The sequence below is a fragment of the Sceloporus undulatus genome, chromosome 9 (genome assembly GCF_019175285.1).
Source record: "Sceloporus undulatus isolate JIND9_A2432 ecotype Alabama chromosome 9, SceUnd_v1.1, whole genome shotgun sequence".
In the NCBI taxonomy this organism is placed as follows: Eukaryota; Metazoa; Chordata; class Lepidosauria; order Squamata; family Phrynosomatidae; genus Sceloporus; species Sceloporus undulatus.
This window is the reverse complement of record NC_056530.1, coordinates 3,351,945-3,377,998: the sequence shown is the minus strand read 5'-3', so window position 1 is coordinate 3,377,998 and position 26,054 is coordinate 3,351,945. Positions and strand designations below refer to the sequence as shown.

The 26,054-nt window shown below is 42.6% G+C and overlaps 2 protein-coding genes across 2 annotated transcripts in view; one reads left to right on the top strand and one right to left on the bottom strand.

Moving 5' to 3' along the window:
* The window catches only part of MAP3K6 (mitogen-activated protein kinase kinase kinase 6), a 66,821-nt gene extending 65,841 nt beyond the window's left edge, over positions 1-980 (top strand). The window contains exon 29 of the mRNA XM_042440367.1: positions 848-980. Within this exon, the coding sequence (XP_042296301.1) occupies positions 848-920 (73 nt within the window). The 3' untranslated portion in view covers positions 921-980. The remainder of the gene's footprint in view (positions 1-847) is intronic.
* Positions 981-2,037: 1,057 nt separating this feature from the next.
* Positions 2,038-26,054, bottom strand: part of SYTL1 (synaptotagmin like 1) — a 58,763-nt gene continuing 34,746 nt past the window's right edge. The window contains exons 6-15 of the mRNA XM_042440368.1: positions 22,987-23,062; positions 21,566-21,651; positions 16,802-16,930; positions 13,903-14,069; positions 11,735-11,837; positions 9,913-10,074; positions 9,244-9,322; positions 5,802-5,901; positions 4,076-4,281; positions 2,038-2,177 (exon numbers count right to left, since the gene is read on the bottom strand). Coding sequence (XP_042296302.1) covers positions 2,038-2,177; positions 4,076-4,281; positions 5,802-5,901; positions 9,244-9,322; positions 9,913-10,074; positions 11,735-11,837; positions 13,903-14,069; positions 16,802-16,930; positions 21,566-21,651; positions 22,987-23,062 — 1,248 coding nt within the window. The remainder of the gene's footprint in view (positions 2,178-4,075; positions 4,282-5,801; positions 5,902-9,243; positions 9,323-9,912; positions 10,075-11,734; positions 11,838-13,902; positions 14,070-16,801; positions 16,931-21,565; positions 21,652-22,986; positions 23,063-26,054) is intronic.

Here is a 26,054-nt window from a genome sequence, read left to right as displayed (position 1 = left end):
TGTGCTGCTGCCTCAGTAGCCCCAGCTTGCATCCAACCAGGACAGAAAATACTGGCTTATTTAGTTTGGGGATGAGGATGTTGTTGGGCTGTAATTTCTGTCAATCCTGGGAGCCTGGCTAAAGAGTTGTCATTTAACAACTTCTGGAAGGGCTGTAGTTGCCAGTCCTTGTTTAGTTAGTGAAGGATTTGCCTAGCAGAAGATAATAGTCTTAAAGTTTAATGGAACTTCTATAGCAGGAGGCAGTCTAAGTAACATCAGAAGGACCATTAAATGATAAATAAAGGCAATGATGCTGGTTCCTCACACTTAGACTGAAATCAGATGTTCCCACCATGAGCCCTATCCGTGATCATAATGCATGCAATCCTTTAATTATAGGCAAACAATGTACCATTTTATTTTATTTTGAGTATTTACCTGCAGTCAGCCTGGGAGACAATCCTGGAGGAACCAATTGCTACCTATTAAAAACACCAGCATAGAAGCAATTCAAAAAGCCACAGTTTATGGCTTAAGAGGGTTAAATACATAGAATCATAGAATCATAGAATCGTAGAGTTGGAAGAGACCACTAGGGCCATCCAGTCCCATGCAGGAAATCCAAATCAAAGCATCCCATGATAGTAGCATTTCAACTAGAGTCCAAAACAGCTGTATCACTTCCAGCCTTGCATAAGTACTTGAATGGTCCAGTTTTTGGATCGTTGTCCAAGTGATTACTTATGGCTACTGACTGCATCCTTAATAAAACCACTGCATATCACAGCAACCCAGTAGTTCAATACAGCGCACTTACAGTCTGGTTCCTTTTTTTTTTTTTTTTTTTTTTTGTCTTTCTTGACAGAGGGGGAATGGTGTGCCGCATCTGGAGAGCCATCTTAAACCATCGAGAAGTCCTTGGCCGACATACAACATAAAGCCAGAGAAGCCCCTAATTATTTGCAAGATGACAGTGTCCTACATAATCTCTTGCCAGCAGTAGAGAAGAAAAGATTTCACAGGATTTAAGATTTGCACATCCACACACTGAGCACCTGTGTTCTGTCTGTACAACATTATTTGGGGTGGCAAAGGTGGGGAGTAAAAGGAGGAAATGTCCTTTCTCTCCTCTAGCAAATAAGGTCTGGAAAAACATCAGAGTTTCTTTGCAAGTCACTCTACCAATATCTGTTATGTGCGCACATACTGTCTGTTGGAATTTGAGAGGGAAGAAGAAGAAAACCTAATATTGCACTTGACCTGTATCTCAAAAGAAGAGAAACAGATCATTTTTAATGATGCTGCAAATTTCCTAGGGGAAGGCTGCTCCAGGGCATCTCTGCAGAACCAAGACTTGGTCAATGACATGCATTCAGAAAGGCTGGACAATGGCTTTCTGTAGCTGCCTGGAGAGACAGCAGACCAGAGACTCCACAGTGCTAAGACTCTCTGGAGTAGGAGGCCCAGAAGATGGAAGCCACCAGTCCTGCTGAACAGCTGCCAGGAAAGCAGAGATTATTTGACAAGGGACTCCTTGGGTTTCTCTGTGCACCAAACAAGGTGGGCGACATCAGAATGAGGCAGTTAATTAAAACAAAACAAAAAGGAAGCTATTTTTGTTAGTGTTCATAGTGTGCAGAACAAACTGGAAAGGTGAGAAGTGCAGAGTGAAGCTCGCCATAGAGATAGTGACTAATGATGGGGCATTCCCCTGCTCTAAACAAGTGACTGAGCAAGTGACATCAGAACAAATGCCACAAAAAAGATCCTCCTCTCTAGCAGAAATGTCTTCTCTCTAACTTTGGATGCAGATGGTCCAGGTAAATGAGGCAGCAGCACTGTCTCAACCTGTCCAGCTGAGCATGGCTTTCAGCATCAAGTCACTTGTCTCCTGCCAGGGCTAGCCCCACCAGTGTTTCAGTAATGAGGTTCTAGGGACTAAAGTGATCCCTAGTTGATGTCTGCCAGGTCCCTTCTGTGGAGGAAGAGCAGCTCTTTCACATTAGTCCACAAAGATCAAGCATCCTGCTCTCAGTTGTCCAAGGGCTGGTGGAATTAGGTCCGAGGGGTCAAGTTGGTCCTCAGGGGAAGTCTGGCTTCCACCCACTGCTGAGGTTGCTTGAACACCATCTCCCACACGTGGCGCTCCTCCTCTGTCGAATCCATCCAAGGGACAGGGAGGCCATAGCTGTTACCTGCATTACAAGAAGAAGCTCTATAATCAGTCACCAAGCCACTGTGCCAAAAGTAACTGTTACGTTTGTAGGCTTTGCATCAGTGTACAGCATTCTTACTCAGTTGTCAGGGCCCCAGTAACTGAATCTGAAAACCAGTATTTAGATTTTCCAAAATACTCCTAACACTGGAATGCAAAGAACATTTCCTCAGCAAGAAAGGATGCCATAACATGTTGAGGCACCCCTTTCAAATATGTCAGCCACTGCAAGATGATGATGGTGACTGGCTGAAATTCAGTATCACCTATTCAGTTGTGTAACCATCTTAGTTACATAGTGAAGTAGTGTCATCCACACTTACCAGGCAGTACTGCGATGGGGGGTCTGTTTTCCTGTGGGTTGGGAGGCAGCTAACTGAATTTCCATCCCCTCTTGTGAGTGATCTCCAGTGCAACAGTCAGAAGCAGGGTCCCTGCCACAATTCCCCCTTGTACCGAAGACTGATCATGCAAGGGGGAGTGAGAAAATTATTTAGCTGCTTCCCAACTGACAAGGTAACATGCCCCCATCAACCATAGCTGTTATTGCCTGGTAAGTGAGAACTGGGAGACTTTCATAGTTCCTGTGTATTCCTTAAACAAATGCATAGCCCCTATAAAGATTGTATAACACATGAAGACGCAAAGTTTAATCCTGGTCTGGGAAATTTGCTGCCCAGCCTACTCAATGGTGAGGGATAATGGGAGTTACTAGTTTACATCTTGCTGAGGGGCAAAGTCTGATTTCTGGTTTGATCCTTCATGCTATTTCCCCTGAGAGAAAATTCTCCTCCAAAACTGCTATTTCCTACAAATCACAGCTAGGAGGAAGGTGTCAGAGATCAGTTAAACCTGAATTCCCTTAACATCAAGAGTGGAGAAAGTACAACCCATGGGCTGGATGTGACCTTGGGATCCTGTTTTGCAGCCTGCAGGAGTTTCCTGAAGCCCCCAATTCTCCTCCTAATTAAAGTTTCAGCTGATTTGTTTTTATCCAGAAACAACTCCAAGGAAGCCACCACAAAAATGTGACCATTTGGGTGGACCCATCCTCCATAACCTCCCAAGCCCTCAAAATCTGAAAAATCAGTCCTCTTTTGCTCAAAACCATGAAATAACATAATATCACTTCCTATCACGCCAGAAACAATACTGTGACCCACCGTTTTCTACCCCTGCCTTAGATTATAATTCCAGTATGGACTTGATCTCCCATGCATGGTTTCTGATAAGAAAAAAAGGTGTCAGTTATATAGTTTGAGTCTGAGATTGTAATCCTATTACACATAAAACTGAAGGAAGAATTGTAACATTCTTCCCTATTGCCACCCCAATATGTTCCATTGTTGTTGTGTGCCTTCAAGTCCTTTTCAACTTATGGTGACCCTACATCCCTATCATGGGATTTTCTTGGCAAGTTGTTTCAGAGGAGGTTTGCCATTGCCATCCTCTGAGGATGAGAGAGTGTGACTTGCTCACGTTCACCCAGTGGATTCTCATGGCCAAACTGGGATTCGAACCCTGGTCCCCAGAATCATAGTCCACTGCCTCCAGGAAAACACAGTGCTCCCTGTACCTTACCTCTTCAAATTACATTCCTCTCTGAACAATCATCCAACAACCTGATCATTGATATGTTTGCTCAGCAGCAGCATTCAAGTTACTCCATCCAATAACATGCATAGGATTGCAGCTTTAACAGTACAAAAGAATACTCATCTTGTTCAGAGTGGGGCAAAGCTGATATACCTTTTCTTAGAGTCAAATGATCATACCTCTCTGCTGGCGTGTGCCATGCATGCAGTACCCAGCTAACCTACCCTCCCTCATAAATCCCTCTCATACAGTCAGATCCAGCCCAAGGTCTCAGTATCTCACCTGTGCCAAGACTCAGCCGGATGCCTCCCATCTGCTGCTTGGAGAATTTCTCACGGTCCCAAACAGTGAACTCAGCACATGCCTCAGCCAAGTCCTTGGCCTGGAAGCCATCATACACCATGGTGTGGTTGAATGAGGGACTGAGGCTCTTCTTGACAATGCGAGTCCTTTGTCGGCTTGCCTTGCTGTCATCAGGGAGGATGTAACTGGAAGAGGAAGATTGTGTGTAAGGGAGGTGAATATTTCCTGAACGTATTATTCAGAACTGGAGGGGAAGACTTCTCCTCCCATGAGATTAGTCTGGCTAAAGACCTGGGGAATTTGCTGATGTCCAACACAAATGGAACCTCTACTGCCCAAAATTTCTTAAAGCCTTCCAGTTTCCTGATGCATTTCAGCTTTAGGAAACCAAAGGAATGTGAGTTGGATCCAGCCTTGGTCGTACCTAGAGGAGACGCACTAAAATCAATGGGATTTAAATTAGTCCTAGCTAACATGGAGGAAGTTTGCCATGAGTTGAGGTCAACTCAAAGGCAATTAACAACAACAAGATGTACTTTATTTCAATAGGACTCCTCTGTGGTTAACAAGTCCTGTTAATTTAAGTGTGTCTATACTCAATAGGACTAATTCTCAATTCCAACGATGAAATGATTTGCAAGGGTGCAAAACCAGGCCGTTCCAATAGCCCTTTTATCTTGGCTTATAAAATACAGGTACATAAAAATTGGAGTTGAGGTACCAGTAGCTGTCAGGCTCCCTCTTTCTTTCATAAAAAAGTTACAAATTGGGGTTGATTCAGATTAGGACCATGGTGTGTGACTGCAAGTGGGGTTTTAAACCTTCTGTCCTGTGCCATTTTCCTGCTGATCAGAGTTACTCTGGCTTTCTGATTCCATTAGCCAACTTATTCACCAAACAACAACTTGGCCCTCGAGCTGAATTGTCAAATCAATGCCTAACTCTAAATGTCAAAATGGAAATCCAAATGCATTTTAGTAAAAATGCTATCAGCAGAGTGACCCATGCTTGCTGACAATCACCCCTTCATGAAACTATTATTTGCACCAATTGGGGTCGGGGGGGGGGGGGACTTTACAAGGATACCCTGGTATGGTCATAGGCTTGTCCTAACTGGCATGATTACAAGATTTTTCATGTGAAAATGGCACATCACAGTCCTCATCTGGATGGGAGGGGGTATGTTTGATCTTCATAAAATAAAAAGATATCTTCATAAAATAAAAAAACCATCATAGAACTACCATAATCTCTCATGGGACTCCCATCTTGAAAAAGGAATGTATGTGAAAACAGCAACTAGTTAAGGGCCAAGACGTACATGCAGGAGAAAAAGATGGAGGAGTTTTGAGGCAGCAGAGCAGAAGGAACCACTCTGGAGTGCAGAGGGATGATTGCATGGAGGAATGCACCCCCTCATAAACAAATAGCCTCCTAGACAAGAAATGGGCACAGACGGCCAAATGGATTCAACACAGTTCTTTGCACACTGTGCTGGCTTTCTGTTGGCATGAAGGTGTTTTGGGTTGTTTTAAACAGACTGGCATTCAGATAATTGTACCCCCCAGTGACAGTCCAAAGTGGTGAACATGCACTTGTACATATGTCAAGCTGTATCCCAATTATCTGCCTAGGATTTGAGTTACCCCCTTCCCTTCCCTGATGTTCAGCCAGTCCTGCAGCATTAAAAACACTTGACACTTACCACTGAACGAAAGAGTTTGCTGTGCTGCCCCTCCGGGGAATTATGTTCTGTGCGTCCTTCACCCAGATATGAAGTTCTCCAGTGGGAGGAAGCCCTGGCTCTGAAATAAAGCCACGTTGAGGAAGGTTACGGCAAAGGACAAGTACATCTATCCAAACCCAGTGCCAAATGGCATTTTTAATGTAGTGTGCTTCCTCACAGTCAGAATCTCCCACTAAAGACAAATCATTATTAAGTAATATTGGCTCTAAACAGGTTAAGAGCATAAAGAGAGGCGCACTGGGGCAAAGCAAAGGGTTGCCTGGATCAACATTCTCTGTTCTCACAATGGCCAAACAGGTGCCTGTGGGAAGTACACAAGCAGGAGATGAGTGCAGAAAAATACTTGTGTTCCCCCAGGTACTGAGAGAAATACTGCCACTGAACTTGAGATTAAAGTCCTATTGTATATACTCATGTATAAGTCTAGAAATGTTAATCAAAAAACTGACCTCAAAATCCTGAGTCAACCTATCCATGGGTCAATGTAAGTATTGTACTTTAACTCTTATTTAAAAAGGTACCATCACCTGGAGAAAGGCAAGAGCATAATCTGTCCTGGAAACACCATCTATTCTCTCATCCATCCAGCCTTTAGGATGAGCACAAACAATTGTGCCTACTGGAATTTTGTAAATTGCTTGGCATTTGTTTTCCTTGCTTCATCCTTTAGATACTTTCTCACATGCCCCTAAATTTTACCCTCAACTTATCCACAGGTCATATCAAAATCCATAATTTTGGCCCTAAAATCTACCCTTGACTTATACATGAGGTCGACACTGTCAAGTATATAAGGTACATCAGGAAAAGGGTGGCTCTTCATTCCCTTATTATTGATTGTTAGCTAGGGCTGATAGGGGCTGCAGTCTAACAATACCTATGACCAACAAATTAAAAAATATAATCACTGGCCATACAAACCTGTCCAGTAGCCAAGACTGGAGGCCTGTAAGGTGAAATGCCTGCAGTCACTGGATGAGTGGACTACCTACAAGATGGCCTCTTCTGTGGTTGCATCCTAAGGTCAAAATCCTACATTGCCATTTTGTGCATAGTCTAAGAATTCTGCTGACTCCCTTGTCACCAGCCCGACTCACCATGCCACTGCAATAACCAACCCCAATGGCCATTTGTAGCTGGTGGAGAGCTCAGGACATTGAAGGTTATGTCTGGCTATAATCCCATAGCCAGATGCAGATGATACAGAATCATAAAAATATGCCAGAATACACTAATAAAACACTCCTGAAAGATACCCATTCAATCTCTGTTTAAAGACCTCCAAAGAAAGAGAATCCACCAGCCTCTGAGGTAGTCTGTTCCAGTGTCAAACGGCTCTTGCAGTGAGGTTGTTTCTAATTTTTAGGTGGAATCTCGTTTCTTGTAATTTGAATTCATTGTTTCATGTTCTAACCTCTAGAGCCACAGAAACAAGTTTGCTCCATCTTCTACATGATATCCCTTCCAATATTTATAGCTATCACTCTAACACTCAGTGACCTCTTCTCCAAGCAAAACATACCCAACTCCCTAAGTTGTTCCTCATAAAGATTGGTTTACAGATCTTTGATTATTTTGGTCATCCTTCTCTGGACATGCTCTAGTTTGTTGATATCTTTCTTAAGAGTTTATCACCTGAAGGAGATTGGGAGTTTATCTTGTGAATATCCCAGAAAAATCATGTAATTACGCACAATGATTTCACATGACGTTGCACAAAACCCCCCACTAAAGTGGTCACAAAGAAGCATTAATGCACATCTTTTTACTTTCGGGATTTTAGTGACAATGCATTCTGATATCACTTTATTTGCACAATTATGTGTGATAATCATTCGGTGTGTAAATATCTTTATTGAGTATTTCGAGAGCAACTACATCAATACATCCCACAAAAAGAATTAAAACATATAAATACATGATCTTCTTTTTCTTCTTTTTCCTTCCCTTCCCACTCTAATGTCATTTATGTGTTATTTATTACTCTCTTACTGTTTCTTGCAAATATTCCCTGCATTCCAATATTAACTAACATCTCATAATACATATCTTATCCCTTAGTCTTAATTGTTAAATTATAACATTTGTATCCTTAAAGGGAATGTAAGTCTCAACGTATTCTCCAAATTATATTTACCAAAAAAAAAAAAAGATTTTATAACTTTGATTTCTCTGAAACTATTCATTCCTCTGGTCCACATCTCTATATATCATTTTATCATTAATCCATAACATATAAAAATGATGTTAAACCAGGTTTCTATCAAAACCTCACCTCTTCTCCCAATATGTCATAATCTGTATCCTATCCTTTTCTATATTGTTCCTTTTCTTGTCCTCCAAAACATATGAAAGTTTATCAAGCTCTCTAATCTCTTTAAGCTTTATCAACCACTCATCTACCTGTAGCTCCTCCTCTGATTTCCAATTTTGCACTATTATTGTTCTGGCAATAGTAATCAAATATAGCATTATTCGCCATAACTTCTTCTCATCATCAGCCTTCAAAAAAGAAGTCATATTTAATAAGTACAGTTCCATGTGATAATTATTCATGCAATTACTCACCATTTTCACTTTATTTCTGGGATGTTTTAAATGTGCTTTAATTTGTCTTTAATGCCCAAACTAGCCCCAGTGTGATAAACTCCTTAGACTACAATGCTGAGAAATGTACACAATATTCCAGGTGAAGTCTGAATAAAGCAGAATAATCTAGACACTATGCATCTACTGGTGAAACCTACAACTGCATTGCCATCACATCACACTGTGGACTCATATCTAGTTTCTGGTCCAAGGCCTCTAGCTCCTTTTCGTATGTACTGCTTTCAGGCCAGGTGTCAGCCATCCTGTGTTTGTGCATTTCCCTTTTCCTGCCTAGAAATAATGCCTTACATTGATCCCTGCTGAAATCCATTTTGTTAGTTTTGGCCAAACTCTCCAGTCTGTCAAGGTCCATTCGAATTCTGATCTTGTCCTCTGGAGTATTAGCTGAGATATGTCCCACTAAGAACTCTGGAGGACTGATCATGTGTTATTATCAATCTGGGATGGGAATAGATACTTCTCCATTCATATCCACTCTCAATCAGCAATGGAATGGCTAGGCTACTGGGGTAGTAGTGACATGGTGAATCTTGGGCGGACCTTTACTCTCATCAGTAACAAGATGGTGGGATTTCCATACAGGGGAGGTCTTCTAGCCACCTTCCTTCTTATCATTTATGTACCAGGTGTTGATATCTTTCTTACTCACACTAATTGTTATGTTTGGAGTCCTTAAAGGATTTCTCCCCTCTGCATCAAATGGGCTAATAATCATTCCCCACTCAGTCCAGTCTTGGCAGTATGGGCACAGTGGAGTGAACCTGAATGGAAGCAGTTCATTGAGTCTCACCTTCTGATCCAGCTGGGATGAATTTTATGGCCAGATTGAGCTTTCCACGGCTAGACAGAGCATCAGGGCTCACCAGAGTCTTAAAAAAGAAGACAGGGGGAAAAAATAGTCACAATAAGAGCAGGAAAACAACAGAAACATAAATTGCTCCAAGGCAGTAACAAAAACCAGATTTTAATGCGAAGAAGCCACCTCTACTTTCTTCATTATTAACACCACAGCCTGCAGTTTCATTGTTATCAACACTTCCAAGACTATGCTTTCATCTAGTCAAGGTCAGAATGAGAGTTCCCAAGCAAAAGCAATTCTGGCTGAGACAGAGCCAGCTATAAGCCTTAGAATGTTTGCTACTTTCATCCTTTTTTAGTTAATGAAGTCCCACATGGTTGCCTGGGGGAGAAAATGGATAACAAGCCTCTGTTGGCCCATGCTCTTTGTCACACAGACTGCCTGTATCCATGTATCCATAATTCTGTGTTGAACATTGTATTGGACAGTTGTACTCTGCACTTGCTTGGTTCCTCTGATTTCAGATCCTGCTGGTATTTTGATATGTTTACTTACCTATGTCTCTGTCATTTTCTGTCTGTTGTCAAATATTTCCCAAAGTGATTCTTGGTTTGTAAACTGCTACAAATAAATATATCTGTAAATTTGTAAGATACTCACCCTGGGCTGGAGGTTAAACCACTGTGGACCTGTGATGCTCCAGTCCCAGGCATTCAATGCAAGCTCTACCTCTCCCATGAAAAGGTTTCGGCTTAAGGCATCATGATGCCAAACAGACAGATTCAAGATCCGGCCCGGAAGATCAACCTTTTCAATCTTGTACTGTAGAACAGGATTGGCAGAGAACAGAAGAAAGAGAAAGGAAGAACACAAAAATGAGAACATGCCAACAGTCCAGGACACAGACAGACAGATCCCAGGATCTGATAGCAGGGCTGGAGTACTTCCTTCTGACCTTCAAATATACCCTCCCATGAGAGATCTACCAGGCTTAGGACCAGTCTTCCCCAACCTGGTGCTCTCCAGACAAGTTCAACTATAACTCCCATCATGCCCAAGTAGCATGGCCAGTCACTGAGCATGCTAGAGTTTGTAGTCAAACTCATTCAGATGGGATAAGTTTTGAGAAGGATGCTTTAGGGAATGATTAAATTCTTGTGTGTGTGCACATGTTAAATAGCTTGCAATATGCAGCTTTTCCATTTTGTTGCAACTGTAATGGATGTACAGTTGTGACTAAATTGGATCCCAGCCACTTTTTTAAAACTTGCATTTCCTAATGTTTAATGTGTTTTGGTCACTGATATACAGTAAATGATATACAGTAAATGTAAAAGCGGTCAAGACGGATCTCTTCCGGCAGGCCTTTCCAGATTAACCATCCCGGCCCAGGTTCCTGATTCCCTCATTCCTCCCGTGGCCCCATCTTAGTGATGGTTGAGGATCAACAGAGGGATATCAGGGTTTTTAGTTTTTAATTGTTGTTTTTATGCATTGACATTGTGTTTTTAATATGTTATACTGTTTAATATTGTCTTAAGGGGGGGAGGGATAAAGTGTTTTTAATTGTCATATTTTATATTTTACTGTTGTTAACTGCCCGGATTGGTTTGCCAGAGGGCGGTATACAAATAATTATTATTATATTATTATTATTATTATCCCATCATCCCCTGACTGGTTCTTCCCCCCGATGAAGGATGATAGTTAAGGAAGGGGCAGGGAAGGAGGACAGCATCCAGAGCCCCACTGAGCATGTGCAAAGGTGCCGATTCGAATCGCTGAACCCTCAAAGTATGCTCTGGTGTGGTAATACAATGTGCACTCACTCCCCTTTGCTTGAATCTGCATCACGTGACTTGCTTGGAATCGAACTGACTTCTCTTTCCCCTCACTTCGGAAAGGCAACAGAAAGGCAACCAGGTGTGGTAAAACATCACGTTTTAACCTTAATTCGCATTGCTAGAGAGGAGTGGATCTGGTGTGGGAAAACATTACGCTTTGCATTGTTAGAACAGGAGTGATTGCGGATCTGAGCTGCAACCCCCCCCCCCCACATGTGATAAGGTGCCTAGAGAATAGATGAAAAGAAGCAATGTCAGCCACAGATGCTGGCGAAACGTCAGGAATAAACTCTTCTAGAACATGACCACACAGCCTGAACCCCCCCCCCCAAAAAAAAAACTATGATGATAGCCATCTTCATATATATCAAGGAGATGATGGAGCCAATCTGTTTGCTATCGCTCCAGAGAGTAAAGTCCACTCCCAAACCAACAAATTAAAATTACATACTGTATTGTTAGTCCCAGCTAGAGCAAACCCACTAAATCAATGCCATTTACCTATGGGTCAGCTCCCAGTTCAGTAAGTCTATCCAATAAGAATCAGGCCAATATCTCCCCAAAAACATTGGAGCTGGCTTCTTTTTCATCTATACTGCATTTCCAAGAATATGATTTAGCTGCATCTCCTTCCTCACCTTAAGGGTCTCGTTGAAGATGGGATCTATGGTTCTCTTTTTGACAGCTGTCTTCCTCTTGCTGTTGTTGGACTTGTCAGGAAGGAGGTAGGTTTTGACATACCTGGAAGTGAAAGGGAGATAACAGTTCATCGTGAGATAGACAGTGCAGAGCAATTGTGTTCTTTAGAAACAGAATCAGGACCCATAAGTAGGATGTGGCCTTCCCAAAAGTGAACCACCATAAAGATGCTACAATCTCTTACTGGCAAGCAAAGAAAAGAGAAGAAAAGACAATGAAAAAATGGCAGAGTGAGAGGAAGATTAAAAGAAGTACAAGAATAAAACACAAAAAAATCAAGTTGGATAGCTCTAATGAGCCAGCATGGCATGGTGGTTTGAGTGCTGAACCAGGACTCTGCAAACCAGGGTTCAAATCCCAGCTCAACCATGAAACCCACTGAGGGACCTTGAGCAAGCCATACTCTCTCAGCCTCACAGGACAGCAAAGTCAAACCTCCTCTGAAGAAACTGTCCAAGAAAGCCACTGATGCTGGCAAAATGTCAGGAAGAAAATTTTCTAGAACATGGCCACATAGCCAAAAAAAACCCCACAAAAAACCATGTCCAAGAAAACTCCATGAGAGATTTGCCTTCAGGTCCCCAAAAGTAAAAAGTGACTTGGAGGCACACAACAATGTCAATAGTTCTAATGGGATACAACTGGTAAACTTTAGAGAGGGCATTTGCATTACAGGTGCACCTGGAAAGTGTGAAGAGCAGTCTACTGTTAGATCACATATTTCATTGCTTTACCTGTTAGTCCCCCAAATCCCACCATGCCACAAAATTGCTGCCACACTGCAGAAATAAAGCAGTTTGACACCATGGCTCAATGCTATGGACTTCTGGGATTGTACTTTTGGGGGATCTTTAGCCTTTCCTGTCAGAGAGCTCTGGTGCCCCACCAAACTACAAATCCCAGAATTAAAATAACACTAAGTCATGACCATTAGAATGGTATCAAACTGCCTTTTTTCTGCAGTGTGCCAGCAATCTAAGTCTCTATGCTGTTTCCCTGATACTTTTCAACATTAAGATCCTAATCCTCATACTTAGCACATCCTTCCCTAATTATATCATCTTTCTTTCCTATTCCTCATCTCTGTTTTTCTCAGTTCCATGCAAAAGCAAGCTAGACGGCCATAGGGCAAGGGGAAAGTCCTGCTTTGCACAAAGCCCAGAGCATTTCCAAGCAGGAATGAAGGGGGGGAAACTCCTGTAGAAAGAAGTGGGAAATCATTTTCAATATTGATAATGATGGGAATGCAGAGGGGGCAAACTGGTCCATGCCTCAAAGATTAAGCAAAGTCTGGAAATGTTACTTGCTTGGGCTACCATTTCCAGAATCATGTAGCCAATGTGGCCACTGGGTGTTTCTGGGAGTTAAAATCTAGAAAGCAGCATCTTCTAGCTCTGAGGCTGAGGAACTCCAAATTAGTTGGTTGACAAAGAACATTACAAACATTCAACCTTGTCTCTTATGGACAGATGATGCCTCACAGCAAGGAGCCTCTCAAGATTGTTATTGCAGCCACCAACCATCAGACTCCCCTGGTTAAAAAATGGGGATGAATTGCTTCTGGAAGTGGCAAGGTACAATAACATCCAAAATCCATAAAACATTGTTACTTTTATAGGACCAAACAAAATGGACAAAGTATATGTTGCAAGCTTTCGAAGCTCCACCAGCTTCTTCATCAGGCACAGGTGATACACAGACTGCTGTGAGACTGTGATAGTGCCCATATTTCAAGGCCAGAAATAGACTTCTGGCAATTTCCAGTTTTCTGATGGGGGGGGGGGGGTTGGTGATTGCTATGTTTTCCGTCTGTGTGATGGGAGAGTTTCAGGTCAGAAAAGTAGCCTCCAGACATGATGCAGTGCCCATCTCAGCTTTATACAGTTAAATGAGAAGCCAGTTCCCAGAATTTGAGGTGGACGAACTGGGAAATCCGCTCCCTTGTCTCCCCCAGCTAGGAGAGGGGAGCAGGCAGGGAGACCTGGAACCCCTGTGGACTGGAGATGCCCCATGGAAAATAAATACATAATAAAATAGATAGATTGAAATGAGCAACACAAATTTTAAGCAGATGATGGTGAAGAGCAAGCCCCTGCTCCAGACGTACGGATTGGACTGCTGCTTCTTGGCTTCAGCAAGATCTCGACACTGGATGACTTGGACATGCAGTTCCTTCTTTATGGAATCATACTGCAGGGAGAATTGGATGCAGCCTCGGACTTCCACATTCCCAAGATCATTGTCACTGAATACACTCATCATACTGCCACTCATCTGCCAAAAAGAAGAGGAGAGAAAAGTCAACATAAGTACAGGATCCAAACACAGGGGGCAATAATGAAAGAAAGAAAAGTACTTGAGGTCTCACAAGGGAAAGGAGAAAAGAAGTCATGGTGAAACCAAAAACTTTTTCATTGTGGTTTAGAGAGTGACACCTTTGTTTTCTGATGGTTCAATGTACACAAACTTTGTTTCGCACACAAAATATTGTCTAAAATTACCTTCAGACTATGTGTATAAGGTGTACATGAAACCTATGTTTAGACTTGGGTCCAAGATATCTTATTATGTACATATATACAAATGCAGGTTTTCCAAAATTAAAATAAAAATCCAAAACCCTTTCAGATAAGGGAGACTCAGCTTGTATTTCTAAATCTGTTAGTACTCTATAGTTACTATCCTGAAAGACAGGAAAGTGCCTTGGAGATTTTTCTGACCATTTCCATGGCTCTGGGCATTGTTACCATGTTTGGTTTTAATAAAATTTTGGGTATATGTGGTCTGTGTTATGACCCCTGACTGACCCCAGAGAGGACCCGCCATTAACCTAAAGGCGAGGAGACCATGTAGGCAGCTCACCTTGCAGAGGCAGAGCTCTAGAAAGAGATGGAATTGGAAATTTTCCATAGGAAGTTTGGGAGTCACCAAACCAGAATCGCCACTGCTTGCCCAAGTAAGACAATAGACTTGGCTTCTCGCCTGATGAGCCAGTGATCAGCTTAATGACTTAGTAATCAAGTTGGATGCCCCTCCGAATTGTGTCCAGACCTAAATGCATTGTGCAATACATTACTTGCTCTCGGCTTAACAAAGCCCAAGCAATCAACACCTTTGTCTGGCAAGTCCCCATAGCCTCCGGATACATTTCAACCTATAAAAACCCTGGGTTTCTGGACCCTCTTTGAGCTGAGCTGAGCTGAGCTGAGCTTGTGCTATCACCAGGTTGCAAGCTGGTCCACGACAGTTTGAACTCTGCTCTTAGCTCCCACGGCCCTCTTCCCCCGCTCCTGTGGACGTGATTCACTGTCCATCCAAGCTTCATCAGACGTCCTGGAGAAGACTTCTAAGGTAGTATTCTCTAGTGGTGCCTCTCTTTCTCAAACCTGTCTCCCTAACTTACCCATCCCCTGCTGTAGCATTGAATGTGTGTGTGCGTGCGTGCGTGCGTGCGTGTGTGTGTGTGTGTTCCCCTTGTGCTGTGTGATTTTCCCTGTGCTTTAATAAAAGATACCCTTTTAATTGGACCTAGTTGGTATCAGCATCTCTTTCTCTTGGGGCTTGCTGGCGACCTCTAGTATACACTATTGGGATCCAATTCCGGCACGTGGTGTTGTTAGGGCCACCTCTCAGCTATATTTGAGCTAATTAAAATTCCCCTAATTCGATCCTTCCTAACAGTTTTATGCACCTTGATATGGCTATTTTCTTTCTCCGGCCCCTATACAGAGCCAATTATTACATCAGAATCCTAGGACTGGTCTACATTGGAGTTTCCCTCCATTAATGCAGCATCTGGCTTGTTCACATAGTACATTCACCAATCCACACAACTGGTGAGCTCACATGATTTCTGCTTTGGTATTCTATGATTTAGCAGACCAATTTGATGAAAGCACTGTCTTCTTATTTGTTATTGTGGTGTGCTTGTCTTAATTATTTCTGCAGAAACAAGAGGTGTTCTCTTTTCATATTTGCATGAGTGCCTTGTTTGCAGAACTGCTCTGCTGCCCCACTTTCCTCATCTTCACCTTATTCCTTAGGCAAAGCAGAGGAGATTGGTTAGGAAATAAGAAGCTGTTTTCCATTTGTAAACTGTCATTGACCAGGTTGGGTGGCTACACATTTACCAGGGTCCTTGGTATCCGCTGGGGTTTGGTTCCAGGGCCCACCTACCCTCCACACACCCTAATGGATATCAAAATCTGTGGATGCTGAAGTCCCATTAAAAACAATGACATAGTAAAATGGTGCCCCCCTAAATAAAATGGGAAAATCAAGGTTTGCTTGTAGGAATTTACAGCCAGCTCTCTCTATGCATAGATTCCTTATCCATGGATTTAACCATCCACAGTTTGAAAATATTCACAAAACATATAAATTTAAAAAAACAAACCTTGATTTTCCCATTTTTATAAGGGACACCATTTTACTACTCGTTGCAAATAATGAGACTTGAGCATCCATGAATTTTGATACCTCTGGGGGATTCTGGAACTAAACTCCAGCAGATACCAAAGGCCCACTTTGTATGTATGTATGTATGTATTTGAATATTTTAAAGCCATGAATCGATAAAGAATAAAGAATCCATGGATACGGAAAGCTGACTGTAATATGTTTTGGACACTGACTATCAATCTATATGCACATTTGCCTTTGCTCATTACTCCCCTAGAAGAAGATCTTATGGAGACCCCTTTCTCATTGTTGAGAAACAAGTCCCAAAGAGGCAAGAACAATGAGCTATGCATGGAGAAGAAGAACAGGCAAGAAGAAATAAAGATATCAAGGGACAGTCATTTTCTCCTTGATGCATGACTCTAGCAGCCTCATCCAACTTGATGCCTTTGAACTACAACTCCCAAGATTCTTGGTACCTGGGCTTGCTGCATGAAGCTTCATGATAGAGGAAGTCCAAAACATGCTGGAGACAATTGTACGAAGAGGTGTCCCAGTCACTAAGACACAGTTTCTAACCCTCATCCCCACTCCTGATCACATACCGTGGATGAGCTTAGGCTGGAGAAGGAAGAGCTGGTGCTTAGTAATTTATTCCGGGGGCTCACACTCTGGTTCTGGGGAGGTGATGAACTCAGGGCTCCTTCCTGGCCCTTTCCAAGGCTTCCATTACTCTACAGATACAAAACAATCAGAGAGAGAAAGGGCTTTACTCTTTATGACTTTTCCATAGCACCCAAAGAGCTACGAACATGTCCTGATCTGTCTGCTTTGTTCTGCTTCTGCAAGAGGTTAAGTCCCATGAGGCTTCAGAGTTTGCAGACTTTGAGGGAAGAATGGAAGAAAATGGGTTTTTTTTGTAGAGCCAGCTGCCATAGTTGCTTGGTCTCTGTGGCTTGCTTCTCAGCCATATCTGTGGTCTGGTTTGCCATGCTTTCCAGTAACCCCTGCAAGAAGATTACTGCACCTTTAATGCTTAACACATCTTCCCATTGTTTCTGTGAAAGTCCATCACAACAATTTTTAGTGATCCAGCCATGCTTATCATTAGGGATATTGTTGATTGGCAGGTAGACAGGCAAGGTCTTGCTTAGAGTTACAGGAGGAGCTAACCAGGCCACATAGCAACCACCAGACCAGCTGGAAAGCAGGTGATAGTAAGCTTTGTTTCCACATATCCGATATGTTCCAAGAGGGGAACTGTTCAAATATTCTTTTTTCTCACCAAAGTCTAGTCTAGTCCATCCCTCTTGGGAGATCATCCAGGGGCAAGGGTGAGCTTCAATCTAGTTTTTAGTATAATTGTAAGTCACTAGGTCAAGTAGTTTCTGACTTATAGAAAATTTTATTGCTCACAAGTTGTATTGTTGCTGGGGAATGCCATTTCCTCATCAACTACTATGAAGATTGATGCTTAACTAAGAGGGGAGCAGAGAGCCTATCATGGGATTTTTCTTGACAAGTTTTTTCAAGGGGGTGGGCATTACCATCCTGTGAGGCTGAGAAAGTGTCACTTGCCCAAGGTCACCCAGTAGGTTTACATGGCTGGGCTGGGATTTGAACCCTAGTCTCCAGAGTTATAGTCCAACACTCAAACCACTATACTGTACCATGCAGGCTCCTATTAAAGACACAGCAGCTTGATTTTGAAGGGCAGTCTGGGTTACAAGAATTGATTTATAGTTTATCATTAAACCCAAGAAGAATCATGTCCTATGAGGAATGACTTAGGGAGCTGGGGTAGCCAAGAGATGTTTAGCCTGGAGAAAAGAAGGTTAAGAGATGATATAATAGCCCTGTTTAAATATTTGAAGGGATATCGTATTGAGGAGGGAGCAAGCTTGTTTTCTGCTGCTCCAGAGAACAGGACCTGGAACAATGGATGCAAGCTCCAGGAAAAGAGATTCCATCTCAACATTAGGAGGGACTTCCTGACATTAAGGGCTGTCTGACAGTGGAACACACTCCTTCCTCAGAGTGCAGTGGAGTCTCCTTCTTTGGAGGTCTTCAAAGAGAGGCTGTTTAAAGCACCTGTCAGGGGTGCTTTGATTGTGAGTTCCTGCATGGCAGAATGGGGTTGGACTGGATGGCCCTTGTGGTCTCTTCCAACTCTACGATTCTACGATTCTATGAATCAAATGAGTAAAAGCACTGCCTTCTTTGAGACAGTTTCCATCCTCGCACCCCCTTTGCCATCTTCCCAACAGTTTTCAGACAACAGAAGTGTGTTAAATAGAATGCAGTTGTGAGAAAGAACTCAGTGTACCGTAATGTTGCAAAAGTTTCTTATCTGGCTGCTCTCCTAGAGGCTTAGTTCTACAGAATTTCATTGTCTTGCATATGCAACATTTCCTGCTTGTTCCCCTGTACTTTTCTGCTGACCAAACTGCTGTTTGTATCCATGTTATTTTTCATTCAAACTCCATTCTCACTTATGTGGGGCTGATTCCCATGAGCTCATACTAACCTCCCTCTTGCAAATGACAAGCCTTGGTCCACTCTTCTCTTGGACGGGTCCTCTTTGAGCAATGGTGTTATTTGTAAATACATATGTGCCTTCCTTGACGCCTACGGGGTTTACTCACCATATTATGTTCATAGAGGGATCCCATTATCATCATCACCACCATGATCATCATTATTATTAAAATGTCCCACTCAAAGTGGTTTACAATTTAAAAGAATACAATTTAAAAGATACTTAAAAGGGAACATTAAAATAGAATTAACATTAAGTGAACATTAAAATAGTAGAGTTCTGGGATTCCGGAATTCACCCAACATTTTCAGTTGTGGGCAGAAGCTAAGGGAAGCAACTGGGGCTTGCCTTACTTCCTCAGAGGCCTAAAGGACATTCAAAAGTCTATTTCAGTTATGCTTTATGTTTCTTTAAAGTCAGATGCTGCTTTCTACACCACCAGGAAGTTTCAACAAAATGATCAATAGCAAAGAAACCTCTGTGTTTGGCACTGTTTCCCCTAATTAAAACTTTCCTTCTAGGTGTCATTATTGTAGACCATCATGAAGTCTCACAGGGCCAAACCATGGCATTAGGAAAGATTATATGATCTTCTACCCCCTAAAGTTCTCTGCTTTTTCTGACTTTAGCAGCAACCCTCAGCAACAATACATCTTGTGATCAACTTCTATTACAGTGCAAAATATTTTAGGAGGCTTGGCCTTGAATGGGCAGTTAAGATCTATTAGCTTTACAAATGACCTGCTCCTAGTGGAAATGAAACCAGATAGTACCACTATTGGCACACCTCTCTGCACTTTTTGGATTCTCCTTGAGGAGGGCACACAGTGATGGGGATTTTCGTCAGGTGTTCCTTGCACTACAAGATTTAGCATAATTGCTGTTTAGTGTCGTTGTTGTTGTGTGTCTTCAAGTTGTTTCCAACCTATGGCGACCCCAAGGGGAATTTATCATGGGATGTCCTCTCTGAAATTTGAGATCAAGGAGCCCAGATAGCCTCTCTCTTTCACATCAGCCCTTTTGTACAACTTCATGTGGTGCCAATTTGTCAGGTAAGGAAAAAAGGCTAAATCAGACACATAGCATTTGACCCAGGCAGCTGTTAAGTTTATTATTCAATTACTTTCAGCCCACTCTATCCACAGTGTTCCATAGTCAGCAAAGTTTCCTTTCATCCACCATCAAATACATCCCCATGAGCAAGGTCATTCTTACTCACATTTTTCAGACTGGGGATATGAGGCAGATAAATAGTCACTTATGGGGGTGTTCCCACTGGCTTATACTCCGTGTTACAAATCGAATCCAAGGTACAGCGTTCCTATTAGAAACCGAATTAACTCTAGAACAGTTCTAGAGCAACCCGCAATCATTCCCACTAAAATCCGAATCGTAAAGCGGATTTTTATTTAATCCGTGTTAAAGGCGTATAACCCGTGTTAAAAAAAATAGAAGGGTCAAACCTACAATTTTTTCATGATTCAGGATAGGAATCGGGTTATTTAAATAGGAACGATCAGCCTCAGAAATCGGGTTAGCTGGATGGGAGGAGCGGAGCGCGATGGGCTGGCTTGGGGGAGTCGCCCTTTCTTGTCCCCATCCGTCGTGGCTGTCACCATCTTTGCTTCCCTCACCCCTTTGTCCACGGCGGTCTTTCAATAAGAGATAAGGATTATTTTTTAATGGTTTACAGGCGCTTAATCTCTTCAGCACTTTAAGCGCCTGAAGTCCCGGCCGCTCAAGCGCCTGCATCTGTCAAAGGACTCTTAAAGGCTTCCCTCAGTGGATTGCAACCTCCCCTCTGTGTGAAGAGAGCCATACGGAGGAGAGGGTGGATGCACAGCAATCTCGGGGGAAATAGAGCCTTTCCATCTCTCTTTCCCAATCTGGGGAGACACAGAAAACCCTGGATATGTGTGTGTGTGTGTGTATTCATCTGTCAGAGGACTTTTAAAGGCTTCCCCCGAGGAGAGCCATTGAGCACCATTTGTAACGGAGAGGCTGGATGCACAGCAATCTCGGGGGAAATAAAGCCTTTCCATCTCTCTTTCCCAAACGGAATCTGCCTTCTCCTCCTTGATCCCATTTTCCAACCCTGGAAAGAGAATCTTTGGGGAAGAGTGCTTCCTCCCTGGGCTGTCTGTGGAGCCATGAAGCGGGGATATGTCTTGCAAAACCCATCCCATAGTTCCTCTGGAAGGAGCTTTCCCCAAATTCGCTTTGCCAGCAGCCTCCCCCAGCCTCTCTGGGGTCTTTCTTCCAAGGCAGCAGCCTAGCAGAAGTGCTCTGGGGAGGCAGTTTTCTCTCCCTCAACCATCCTTCCCCACGAATAATTACAGGACTCATAGGCACTTTAAGCGCCTCCTCATTGGCTCTTTTATAAAAAAAAACGCAAAATTTAAAAGTGACGTTATGATGACGCCGCTTTGATTGACAGCCCCAAAATGGTGAGTGGGAACGAAATAAGGCTAAAACCGGTTTATATATACACCGTTTTATTTGAATAGGAACGAAAGAGGATCACTTAAAGCGAATCAGTTGGTAAATGAGAACGAAGAAAAAAAAGCGATTTGGAAAGCGGAATAAGACCAGGGTTATTTTGAATCGATTTAACTGATATTGGTGTATTTTAAAGCGTTGTAAATCGCAAGTGGGAACACCCCCACATATATAGTCCAGAGTAGAGCAGCATTTTAAGCCAACATCTCCCAATCCCCACTCTCTAAACCACACTATTGCATGGCTTTGCATTTATTAGTGTCTTGATCTTAACGATAGCCAAGAGAGTGGCTGGTATTAGGTTGCCTAGCAATACTCTCTACCTTCATACCTGCATGGAGACTGTGATGGCTGGTAAGGTATCCATCTGCTGTTTCTCCTCCTCTGAACTCAGGCTACTAAATGAATTGCTTCTCTCTGATAGGAGAATAAAAATGGCCCAGTAAGCCCAATTCTGACCCTGGTGTAGATGTTTGAAATCAACAGTCTGCCTATTGTTTGGAAGTGGCAAACAGGTCCACATTAGAAAGATGTAACTTCGCAGGATGCAGTATGATCCATAACCAGTGCAGGCAAAGCACAGAGAATCTCTTAACGTGGTATTTCTGGGCTAAACAACATCCATGTGTGATTTCTAGACTACTCCAGCTTGGTACCTTTTGGAAGTTTTGAACTAAACCTCCTAGCATTTCCAACTATGGGCTATACTAGTATAATTTAAAGATATAGTCATGTTAGTCTGTAGAATCAGTACATAGAGAGATCTTGTAGCACTTTTGAAACTAACTGAAAGAAACAAGTTGGCAGCATGAGCTTTCCTAGGCATCTGAGGAAGTAGACTGAAGTCTACGAAAGCTCATGCTGCCCATTTCTTTCTTTTAGTCTCAAAGGTGCTACAAGATCTTTCTATGGGCTATACTAGTTGGGGATGATTGGAGCTCAGTTGAAAACAAAAAGGCACAAGGTGGGGACGACTACTTTAAATTATAAATAGTAACGGGGCGAGCAGGGGGAGGGAATGGATAAATGGCTGAGGGCCATGGCCACAGAGGAAAGATGAGTCAACTCTTTTTTCTCTTACGATTCAACAACACTCTCCTTCCCCCTTCAATGCTCAACACTATTTGCATTGAAAAACAAGCTCATTTTGCACCAATGGGAACTTTTCCCCAGTACAGTGGGCCCTTGTCATCCGCTGAGGTTTGGTTTCAGGATTCCCCGTGGATAAAAAAATCTGTGAGTGCTCAAGTCCCATTAAATACAATGGCATAGCAAATATATACAAAATGGCAAAATCAAGGTTTGCTATTTGAAATTTAAATTTTTAAAAAAATATTTTCAAGCTGTGGATGCTTGAATCAATGGATAAAAAAATCTGTGGATAAAGAGGGCCAACTGTACAAACGGTAGCATGGAGGTGAATTTTTGCTTGTCCCATGGGAGAAGGGTGAAGGAATGGGGAACCTGTGGCCCTCCAGATGTTGTTGGGACGCATTTCTCATCAGCTCTAGCCAGCAAAGCCAATGGTGAAGAATGATGAGACTTTTAGTTTAATGATATCTTGAGACCCACAATCAACCCATCCCTTGGTCAAACCCTCCCTCCCTGCCCAATGCAATCTTGCCTCCAATCCCATGGTTATTTATGCATGAAAAGCCCATCCATAGTAAATAAAATATTCAATGTCATGTCTACTTTCCACTTTCCTGTTCCCCAACTCCCAGCCCAAACGTGGGTTGCATGTTTGCTCACCTTGTTTATTTGTTTCATCGTTTACCAGCTTGTTCTCAGCTACTTCATCTTGAGACAGGGTTGTATCCTGCAGAGTCTTTTAAAAGGAAGGCAAGACAAGCATCATGCTGAGATCATTGACTGTGGGTAGTCTAACTGTGGGGATGTATTCTGAGTCTTATTTGCATATGCAAATAGCACCAAAAGCTGTCCCCAGACCTTCAGAAGACATTGCTGTGCAAGCCAAGAGGCGTGACATCACAGAATGAACAACAGTTCCAGACTTTACAGAATATGTGCATATTTACAATATTAAAAATGGCTGTTTTGTGCATTTAACCATTTAGGCAAATTAAAGACTGCAACCTGCTCTACCCCTGCTGTGTTAGGAAGTTTTGCTGTCAACCATGATAAAACAGGAAGTTTTGTTTTGTTTTTAAAAGGATGTTCATTTTGGACTTTCCTTTCAGGAGCTAAAACCTGTGCCCTGTCACTCCCTTATATAGGGTAACTGTGTTTCCTCTCTCAGTGTCATATTGGTAAGACCAGTGCCAGCAGTGGGCATCATGTGGCAACTGTAAAGGCTCCATTGCCAACCTTTCAAGCTGTTCTCCTTCTCCAAATATGTAAGCAGTAACAAGGGTAAGAAGATGGAGCAGCGGCATCTCTCACCTCCTCTTACAGCTGCTATTTGTCTGGCGTTCTCCCTCTGGGAGCTTGTTTACACAATTAAAATATTCCTTATTGGAATCAGACTGTAATCCAGCCGCACATGATTCAGAAGAACTGGGGTTTTTTGCAAGTGGGGTGGGGTGAGGGAGAATGAATAAACTCCACTGAAAAAAGGATTTGCAGTTTTTAATGGAGTATCCTTGAGAATGTGCATTATCAAACATGTAGCCAGATGGCCGCTTTGCATGATTTTGCATGGCTACACATTTTCTGCAGAGGGAGGGTAAAATGCAAATTTGCACAGGAAAGTGAAGACAATTGAGCATTAATGCAAGTGTGCAAAAATCTGCAGCAATTCACATAATACACTTATGTGTAGACTAGGTGATCTTTGCAGATGTGGACTCAGAGGCTAAACAAATGTGCAGCAGAAGCAAGGAGAGAAAGAGAAGAAGGCCACTATGGGCATTTATTGGTTACATTTATAACCTAACTTTCCTGGTCCTGGTGGTAGCAGGTGGCTTTAGTTTCAGTAGGGGAGTGACCCTATTCTTGGGGTTTAGACTGAGTTTTACAGGAGTTGTCCAATGTACTGAACACTATAAGCAAAGTGGCTTTGGGAACCTTGGATACCTCTTCTAAAGCTCAAGATTAAAACCCAGAGTAGAGCCATTGCAGCCACTGGGTCAGAATTTGGAATTCACTACTTCTGGCTGGGGGAACCTGGGAGTTGAAATAAAGAAAAAACACCTTTTGTAAAGCATTGCTTAAAAATACTTTTTAAAAAAATAGTCAAAGAACAGCAACCAAACAAAGACTTGCCTGCCCCTACTAATAGGGATGTTAAAAGCTCATTTAATAATAAAAATAAATAATACTAAAATTTTATTTATATTCCGCCTCTCTGTCAATGACAATTGAGGTGGCTTACAAGTTAAAAAGAAATTACATACAATCCCATATTCCAGTATCCCACCTGTTACCAACTTTGCTTTTAATAAAATTTTGGGTATATGTGATCTGTGTTATGACCCCTGACTGACCCCAGAGAGGACCCGCCATTAACCTAAAGGCGAGGAGACCATGTAGGCAGCTCACCTTGCAGAGGCAGAGCTCTAGAAAGAGATGGAATTGGAAATTTTCCATAGGAAGTTTGGGAGTCACCAAACCAGAATCGCCACTGCTTGCCCAAGTAAGACAATAGACTTGGCTTCTCACCTGATGAGCCAGTGATCAGCTTAACGACTTAGTAATCAAGTCGGATGCCCCTCCAAATTGTGTCCAGACCTAAATGCATTGTGCAATACATTACTTGCTCTCGGCTTAACAAAGCCCAAGCAATCAACACCTTTGGCCTGTTACAGACTGCCAAAATAAAGCTGCTTCGGGTCTCTTTGGAGGTATGCTGTTTAAATGATGCGTGCATCCTAAGAATCCGGAAGCTGCACCAAAGCTGCACTCCAGTGCTTAGGAATGGAGTGTGGCTTTGGTGCAACCTCCGGACTCTTAGGACCCATGTATTATTTAAATAGCATACCTCCAAAGAGACCCAAAGCAGCTTTAGTTTGGCAGTCTGTAACAGGCCTTTGTCTGGCAAGTCCCCATAGCCTCTGGATATGTTTCGACCTATAAGAACCCTGGGTTTCTGGACCCTCTTTGAGCTGAGCTGAGTTTGTGCTATCACCAGGTTGCAAGCTGGTCCATGCCAGTTTGAACTCTGCTCTTAGCTCCCGCGGCCCTCTTCCCCCCACACTCCTGTGGCTGTGATCCACTGTCCATCCAAGCTTCATCAGACTTCCCAGAGAAGACTTCTAAGGTAGTATTCCCTAGTGGTGCCTCTCTTTCTCAAACCTATCTCCCTAACTTACCCATCCCCTGCTGTAGCATTGAATGTGTGTGTGTGTGTGTGTGTGTTCCCCTTTTGCTGTGTGATTTTCTCTGTGCTTTAATAAACGTTACCCTTTTAATTGGACCTAGTTGGTATCAGCGTCTCTTTCTCTTGGGGTTTACTGGCGACCTCTGGTATACACTGTTGGGACCCAATTCCGGCACGTAGTGTTGTTAGGGCCACCTCTTGGCTATACTTGAGCTAATTAAAATTCCCCTAATTAGATCCTTCCTAACACACCCGCCCCTAAAACATCAAATAAAAAATTAACAATTTTAAATCATACATTAAAATAAACAAATCAAGCAAATAGGCTATAGCAGATTCAGAGGGGTAGTGGGTTTAGATTGGTGGCTGGGTTTTCTATTTGATTTTTCAAAACTGATTTTTCTAAACTAGACCACTGTGCTGCTTGCCAAAACAGTGCTGACATTGTTTAAGGGAATTTCCAGATAGATTCTTGCTGGTCCAATTAATAGAGCTACTGTCCATCAAAGCAGACAAGGATGTATGTTTGTTCTGACAATTA